The sequence below is a fragment of the Ipomoea nil genome, unplaced genomic scaffold (genome assembly GCF_001879475.1).
Source record: "Ipomoea nil cultivar Tokyo-kokei standard unplaced genomic scaffold, Asagao_1.1 scaffold0761, whole genome shotgun sequence".
In the NCBI taxonomy this organism is placed as follows: domain Eukaryota; kingdom Viridiplantae; phylum Streptophyta; class Magnoliopsida; order Solanales; family Convolvulaceae; genus Ipomoea; species Ipomoea nil.
The window spans coordinates 327669-337186 of NW_017617189.1; the positions used below are offsets into that span (position 1 = coordinate 327669).

Genomic DNA, 9518 nt, shown 5'->3' on the forward strand with positions numbered 1-9518 from the left:
CTGGGATTTTTGCATTTGAATCCGCTGTTTTCTTGATTAATCGTTTGCCTTATACTACTCTTAGGATGAACAATACTAACTTTAAGTTATTTCAGTCTTCTCCTTCTTACGCTTTTTTACGGGTCTTTGGGTGTTTGTGTTTTTCGTACCTTAGGTTGTACAATAAGCTGGCTTATCGATCTTCTCCTTGTGTCTTCTTGGGTTATCCCTCGTCCTTTCGAGGTTATTGTTGCATGGATTTTAATACGGGTAAATCGTTTGTCTATCGTCATGTTCGTTTTGATGAGGGTGTTTTTCCCTTTGCCATGTCTTCTTTTGTGCAGGATATGTTGGATGGCTCTTGTGGAGTTAGTTTGGAGCCTTTGGGTCCTGGTCCGATAGTTCCTACTGCCTCGGTTCAGTCATCTTCTGGTGAGCATTCTGAAGTTGTTAGGCAATTGTCTGGTGATGTTCAAGTATATGCATCTTTGCCTGTCTCTACACGTCCCACTAAGCATCGTGGTGCTGTTGTGCCTTCTCCGCAGCGCACTCATTCGATGGTACTTTGCCACATGACTCGGGCTATAGCTACACAACTTCATCCTGAGTGGTTTCAGCTGGTACTGATCCGACGTGCTATTCTTAAGTTGTCCTTCACCCTGAGTGGCGTACGACAATGGACTAGGAGTTTAATGCCTTGATTCATATCCACACATGGCGGTTGCTCCCGGAACGTCCAGGAATGAATATTGTTGGCTGCAAGTGTGTGTTTCGGACCAAGCGCAAGGCTGATGACTCCGTAGAGCGATATAAAGCTAGGTTAGTGGCCAAAGGGTTCAATCAAATAGCTGGGGAGGATTTCTTCTATACATTCAGTTCGATGGTCAAACCCACCACAGTTCGATTGCTTTTCTCTATGGCGTTGTCGCGTGGTTGGACTCTTCGGCAACTTGATGTCCACAATGCTTTTTTGAATGGAAACTTGGAGGAGATAGTTTACATGCAGCAACCTCTAGGTTATTCTGATCCTTGCCATCCTGATTATGTTTGTTTGTTGCAGCGTTCATTGTATAGTTTGAAGCATGTTCTGTGAGCCTTGTTTAAACGTCTGAATGATTTCCTTTTGTCAGTGGGGTTTAAGGCGTCTAAGACAGATGTGCCCTTATTTTACTATTTGGCTGTGGGGTCTCAGGTGTTTTTGCTTGTTTATTTGATGACATTTTATTGATGGGCAATGATTCCAAGCTAGTTTCTGAACAGATGCAACGTCTGCTTTGCGTTTAAGCTGCGTGATCTGGGATCACCTAGTTTTTTCTTTGGGATCCAAACTGTTCCTTTTGAAAATTGTATGATTTTGTCTCAAGGTAGGTACATGGCTGACATTTTGAAGTGTGCGGGGATGACTATTTGACTGATTGTAAGCCACTTGCTACGCCTATCTCGGTGGCCTGGTCGGTCTCGCCGTCTAAGGAGTTGTACGAAAATCCTACGCAGTATATGAGTTTAGCAGGTGCATTGCAGTATCTCACAGTTACACGCCCGGATTTGTCTTTTTGCAGTGAATCAGCTTTGTCAGCATATTCATTCTCCGACTGTAGCACATTAGACTATGTTAAACCGTGTGTTGAGGTATGTCAAGGGTACTTTGAATTTTGGTTTATGGTTGTGTGCCTCAAATTCTTTTGATTTGCATGCCTACTCAGATTCGGACTAGGTGGTAGTACTGTTGACCATATATCAACTAGTGGGTTGGCTGTTTTTCTTGGCTGTAATTTGGTGTCGTGTGTTTGCCGTAAACAACGCACTATTGTACGGTCTTCTACTAAGGTTGAGTACAAGGGGTTGGCTGATATGGCGGCTGAGGTCACTTGGATTGTTTCCTTATTGCGAGAGCTCGGTCTTCATTCGTCTAATCCTCCCAAACGGTGGTGTGACAATTTAGGTTCTACATATCTCTGCGCCAATCCTGTTTTTCATGCCAGAACAAAGCATACACGTTGAAGTTGACTATCACTTTGTTCGTGATAAAGTAGCTTCCAGTGATTTGCAGGTAAATTTCATTTCCACCAAAGACCAGGTTGCTGATATCTTCACCAAACCGCTAGCTGCTGCGCGTTTTGCGGTCTTGCGTGACAAGCTCAATGTTGTGGTCTCTCAACCTTGTGGTTGAGGGGGTGTATTAGGACTCTATAGGATGTGTCCTTGTATGTTTCTACTCCTACTACATATATATATATATATATATATATATATATATATATATATATATATATATATATATCGCTACTGTGTATTACTGAACTATTCTATTGTCAATACAATTCTTTGGCCTTTTCCACAACACTCATCTTGCCTAGTGCCCACAATATTAAAAATACTATACTACTATATAAACGTAGTAGGATTTATTTAGTTCCTGAATATAATCCTCATCTTCTATATTTCTTTTTTTTTTTTTTTTTTTAAATTAAAATTATGTTTAAAGAGTTACAATTTTTCTATTTGAACGTTGAATCCTATTCTATATATTTTGATCTGGTTAATTTTAATATTTCTCAAAATATATGTATATATAGGTAATAATAAGTAGCAAAATTTAAATGATATAAATTAACCAACACTAGAAACAAAATAGCTCGGCCTATGGATTCAATCATTGAGAAATTAGACAAATTTTCATACACCTAGTTCATAGGACTTAGGAGACATTGGTGACTTGCACACAAGTGAAGAATATGGTGAAATCGGCTCCACTAGTAGCTCTTCAATTTTGATGCGGAACTTTTAGTTGTACACAATGTAACAACTCGCATATTTATGTATTGTTATTATGTATATTTATTTATTATTTAATTTTTTTATATATTACGGAGTAGTATTTTTGAAATAGTTTTAAAGTTTTTCAACAAAAGCAATAAATTATAATGTTAATTAACTTTTTTTTTTGAATGGTACTAGCTCTATTACATTGTAGTATCTGTTCATATACTTTCTCAACCTACTGAAACACAAAGAGCTAATAACGCCTCCACTGAGGCTCAAAATCACAACCTTCCAAATGGAAGTCCAACTCGGATACCATTGGACCACATAGTCCTGGTATAATGTTAATTAACTTAAATTATGATATATACACTATTGAAAATTATGGAATTTCCAACCACCTGAAAGTGATCTTATATCAAGTCGAAAGCAAAAAGTGGTCAGAAATAGCAATAAAGGTTTTTCCGGATACGAAAAGTGGTCGGAACAAGGCTTTCGACTTGATTTAAGATCATTTTCAGGTGGTCGGAAATTCCATAATTTCCAGCAGTGATATATGGAAGGGTTTAGGTGCGGGTATAGTTCCCGTGCGGTTGTGCGGTTGACGCACTTTAAGCATTAAAATGGCGCACCTTAAGTACACAAATCACGCACCTTGCACACAAATAAAGCACCTTAAGAACACAAACCACGTGCACCTAAAGTTTTAGACCGACGCACCTTAAGTACACAAACCACACACCTTAAGTACACAACCCACACACCTTAAGTTTCGACACTGACGCACTTTAAGCACACAAACCACACACCTTAAGAAGGAAAACCACGCACCTTAGCAACCGCACAACTGCACTTGAGAAGGCCAATCACACGGGAACACACACACACACACACACACACACACACACACACACATATATATATATATATATATATATATATATATATATATATATACATATATATATAATGAGAATGATAAGAATTGATATGAGTATCTTAGTTCTTCAAGAATTCAAATATGACCACAAATTAATGAAAAAAAAACCTTTAAAAAAGAACGAGATAGAAACTTATAGAACCACAATGAATTCCTAAAATTTTAATAGTTTGATTCAAAATATTTATTATTTCTTGCTCTTTGAAAATTCAAGAGAAATCGTATGCATCTCTTTGAGCATTCAAATATGATTACATAACTAAATTTTTTATTTTATTTTAAAAACCTTTGAATAAGAACGAGAGAAAATTTATAGAATTATATTGGAGTAAATATCGTTGACTCTGGTAGTTTATTCATTCATTGATCATTTAAAATGTAAAAAATTCAATTATTTTAGTGTAAGAATAACTATGAGAAACAAAATTTTAAACAACAAACCTATGCTCAAGTGTGTATTTTATGTTAGGAAAAACATATTAGGAGTTTTTTTTTTTTTTTTTTTTTTTTTAATTTGTAAAATATCCAAGTTATTATGATTTATAGTATTCTTAAAACTAGTAATTCACCCGCGCGATGCACGGGAAAAAATTATGTTATTATAAATATAAATAAAAAATAGAAAAACTAAAATATTTTAAATTGTTTAATATAATAATATTTTTGAGCTTCCATTGGTCAAATATTTATTATTTTTATAGAGTACAAAATTACAATTAAAATTAAAATTAAAATTTTGTATGGTAATTATGTACATATTCAAATAAACTTATAGAGAGAATTTACATAATTACATTGATTTATTCTTAATTGTATTTCATCTATATTATAATTTTCACAATACGAATAATAACAAAGATAATTACATTTGGAAAGCAAATTTCAAATTTCGTATGAGTAAATTTAAACTCTAATTGAACACATTTTTTATATGATTATATAATATATAGCTATTTTATTTTTCAAAAGTACATTTTTTATATGATTATATAATATATAGCTATTTTATTTTTCAAATGTTGTGCTTTTTTTTTTTTTTTTTTTTTTTAATAATAAAGGATGTTGTGGCATTAATTGTAACATTAATTACTTCCCAAATCATATAGCTTTATTATAGTTAAGATATTTTATACTCACTAATAAAGCAAATGATATGTAGGTGTGAATAGGAAATAAAATATTAACCTTGAAAATAACATTCAAATGGCAGAGGAATAGCCACCTATACAAACGTGACAGAATTGTGCTCTAATAAACTCCTAAGCCCCACCAATAAAACCATTTGCTTCACATTATAAAATTCCTAATTAAATTTCTTCCAATTTTCGAAATTTTTTGTTGCTTAAAATTGTCAGAAGAAAAAAAATCATATTTATATGTACGTTCAATCTATTAGTCAAAATTAATGAATCAAGAAAAACTTTCTTGATGTGACACATAAAAATAATGCTTGGTTCGTTCAGTAATATTAATAATTAATTGGATAAAATCACATTAATTATTGATATAAATTTTTATTACTATATAGTATCAGTTCCAATAATATTGATAAAAATGAAGCAATTACTTAGATTTTATGAAAGCCGGTTGTGGTGGAGTAGCCAGAAACAATTCAGGCATATGGCTAAGTGGTTTTATACATGCAATCGAAACCTGTAAGACCATCATAATGGAAGCTTGGACTCTCCTCAAAGGCATTCAACTTGCACAATTCATGGGATATTGATGCGTCAAGTTGGAAAGTGATTCAAGGATATTGTGGATGGCACCGATGGCAATAAGAGGACCAGTAATGTCGTAGATAATCTTGTTACACATGCAAACGTGGACTAAGAAGTTTTGAAGAATGGCAAGTCACCTATATAGCCCGAGAGCAAAATAGAGTGGCAGATGCATTGACTGAAATATTCCGGAAGTTCCCACGAAGAACGTGTATTTTTGATTGACCCCAGATAAGATTGTTGACGTTCTTGAAGAGGATAGCATTAGTGTTATAAAGTGGCGCCAAGCGGAAAATGTAATCTAGTCTTCTCTATTTGGAAAAAAAATGTAATTCTCAATCCAATGATCAGATTGCAAAGCAAATTAATATACACACAAATTAATAACTATGCGGGTTCCAGTAACTTTCAAAAAAAAAAAAAACAACTATGCGGATTAAATTTAAATTAAATAATTTATAATGTGTTGGTGAGTTATTTATCTTTTTGTCCAACTGAACATTTAACAACTTTACCACATTTAAATCATCAAAGTACATTAATCATCATAAAAATTTATAATTTTTAACTATTACGGAGTATTTGTTTAATTTTTTATTTGGAGAAATAAATTTTATTTTATTTTCTCTTTCCTTTATAAATACATTTGTCCTCCATATCCATTTGCCGTATCGGAAAAAACCCCCTTAAATCCCTCCCAAACCCTTCATAAATTCTTTAGAAAAGAAAAACTTAAAATTGCGGAACAAATGATGATGTATTCTGCAAATCATCGGTGGATGATGGGCGATTCGGTGACGGCGATGCAGTCGGCGGCGACGTGGACTCGGTACGAGGACAAAGTTTTTGAGCAGTCTTTGGTGTTGTTCCCCGATGGGGATGATCGGTGGCAGAAGATCGCCTCTCGGATTCCGGGGAAGAGCGCCCTAGACGTTATTGCGCACTTCGAGGCGTTGGTTCACGACGTCGGCGAGATAGACTCAGGCCGGGTTGAGTTACCGAGTTACCCGGACGACTCGTTCGGCTGGGACCAGGGTGAGCCCAGCCAGATCTCTTTTGGTAATAGCAAGAAGCAGGGCGAGGCTGAACGCAAGAAGGGAACTCCATGGACCGAAGAAGAACACAGGTTGCTTACGCTTTAGTTATAAATTTCTATGATTCTTCAATATATATATATTTTTTTACGGGAATAAAATTTTGGCAAATTTTCTATAAGGTTTTTGATGAATTGAGCGAAATATTCTATATTTGATTGTTCTAATATTGACTTTTTAGGGAAAAAAATCATTAATTCTAGTGATTTTGGTTGTTTAAATATCTTTTTGTTTTAGAGCTTGATATCTTCATCTTTTAGATGAAGAAGTTTTGTTGGTGAGCTGAACCTAAGCTATAGTTTGATTGGAGTTGGTGGGAGAAATTAATTTGCAGAGAAGATGAGAATGTTCATAGGGAAGGCTCTTTTTTTTCTTCATTTTCCTTAACAAAGTGAACAATTAGGTTGGATTTCATTAATTCTTCCATGTTCAAGTGCTCAAATTCTAGGTTGCCAAGATTGTTTAGATTGAAGAATCTGGTGTTAAGACTTGATTGTAGATTCAATTAAAGACTGGGTCCAACTTAGAACACCATTGATGCATTGATTGATTTGCATAATTGTGGTCTCCACCTATAGTTTTGTGCATTATATGGCTATGATTCAAGGCTAAGAAAAGATGAATCATTCATGGAGTTAGTTGGGATTCCCCAATCACAAATGCATTGCATCAAATGGGAAATGGATAAATGTAAACAGGAGCCTGTTCTGCTGTCCACATCCTCCTACCTAAACAACCTTAATTAATGACAGAGGAGAAGTCATTCGTGTTGTTCCGTGGTACGATGGGTGGGTTATGGTAGAGACTTGTGATCATTAAAGAAACCTTTGACCGACCTTACTACTTTCCCTGTTCTTGGATGGATGGCATTGGTTGTGCACTTGTGTGGCCCTTGTGGATGATTCTTGATCATTAATTAAGTAATGTTGTGTGGGACTACAGAGAGATTTTATATTGTGGGTTCAGTAATCAGTAATCTCATTGGCTTGTTGGTTGACTTTTGTTTGTTCTGTCACAGGCTGTTCCTCATTGGTCTCGACAGGTACGGGAAGGGCGACTGGAGGAGCATTTCCAGGAACGTGGTGGTGACGAGGACCCCAACTCAGGTGGCGAGTCACGCTCAGAAGTACTATCTCCGGCAACAGTCCATGAAGAAAGAGCGAAAGCGGTCCAGCATCCACGACATTACCACCGCCGTGGATACTAAGACTGTGCCTCCTCAGACAAGTTTTGCGAACCAAGGAGGAGTTGGAGGAGGAGGAGGAGGGGGGTATCATCAGAACTACAACTTCCCCACACAGCAGGGATGAAACCATGAATAAAGAGAAAAAAAAGAGAAGGAGATGATACTTGTAAATGCAACTTTCCCAACTTGTAAGTATTCCTAGATTAGGTGGTAGTTGGTTTAGGGGATTAGTTAGGAGGGTATAAGTTGTTTGTGGCTGGCTGGTTGAGCTGAAGGGCAACAGTGACAAATTGTATGAGGAGGATTGTTATGTAAAGAGAACATGACTTCTGAATGATAAGATTTTTTTTTGAAAGGGAATGATAAGATTTAGTAAAGTTGAACTAGGAGGTGTTCTCTTCCTTCTTCATTCTTGATGGTTTATGCCCTAATGTGTATAAACCCAAGTTTATATATATATATATATATATATATATATATATATATATATATATATATATATATATATATATATATGGATGAGTTCTGGTGCGGAAATTTGCTTAGGTGCGAAGAAGGGGTTTAATATAAGCTTAAACTTAAAAAAGCAAACTGTAAAAAATAACACACCTTAGGAAGGAAAACAATGCATTACATACCTTAAAGAAGGAGAACAATGCAGTTTAAGAAAGAAAACAAAGCACTCTAAGAAGGAAAAGGAAAACAACGCACTTTAAGAACGAAAATCACGTACCTAAACTTTAAACCGACGCACCTTAAGAAGGAAAACAACGCACCTTAAGAAAAGAGAACATACATCTTAAGAAGGAAAACAACGCATTATATATGTGTGTGTGCGTGCGTGCGTGCGTGCGTGCGTGCGTGCGTGCGTGTTGGATATCATATGAGAACAAGTTTGTAGAAGAAAATTAAGAACTAATCAGAAACTTACATTTGGAAAAATTGAATGCACCAAATCATATTTTAAAAAAGAATCGCGGTGGTAGATTTGTAATTATTATCGACTTTACTATACAAACGTGAACACGAGAATTTGTAATTTTTTAAATTTTTCAAGTTCGCACATTTAGTATTAACGTTTTGCACGTACATTTAGTGTTAACATTTTGCATATTTAGTATTAAAAGTTTGCACTTGCAAAAATGCAAAAGTACATTGCAATTAGGGTTTAGATTTTAGAGTTTTATGATTGAAATTTTTATTTTATTTGGTAAAGTGGTTCACATTTTACTGCTTAAAGTCTAACATTTACAGTTTAGATTTAAAATTTAGCATTTTCATTGATTTTATAGAATTTACCAAGTTTGCATATTTAGTTGTTAAATATTGCATATTTAAGTGTTAAAGTTTGCACAGTAGAGTTGATGATAAAAGGAAGGATGTGAACTTGTCCGCAGTTTTATAGGTGTTCTGCTTGAAGTCTTTACTTGAATGTGCATTGAGTGAAGGTCACTTAGCCTATAAAGGATTATAACGAAGTAAACATAAGTACTATTAAATACAAAAAAAAATTAAATTTAAAAATAATTTAAAATTAATAACAAAATAAACAATGAAGAAAAAGTTGATTTGAACAATGAATTGAATAGTAAGCAAACAAGTAAAATGGGGAAGTATTTAGGTTGCCTTAACCGGTTCAAAATATGAAGGGTAATAGACAATTATTTGTTATCACTAGTGTATGTGTGTGCATATATATTAGGACTATATATTTGAGTTAGATTATGATTTCCTATCTCAGTCTCCCTGTGACTCTCTCTCTCTCTCTCTCTCTATATATATATATATATATATATATATATACACATGTAATCTGTACATTTGTAATTACATTG

The 9518-nt window shown here is 34.7% G+C and overlaps 1 protein-coding gene across 1 annotated transcript; it reads left to right on the forward strand.

The window, feature by feature from the left end:
• The first annotated feature begins 6047 nt into the window (after positions 1-6047).
• LOC109176912 (transcription factor DIVARICATA-like) lies at positions 6048-8034 on the forward strand. The gene is made up of 2 exons (XM_019326322.1): positions 6048-6529; positions 7516-8034. Exons 1-2 carry the CDS (start codon positions 6153-6155, stop codon positions 7805-7807), a joined length of 669 nt encoding a protein of 222 aa, XP_019181867.1. The 5' UTR covers positions 6048-6152; the 3' UTR covers positions 7808-8034.
• Positions 8035-9518: the final 1484 nt, after the last annotated feature.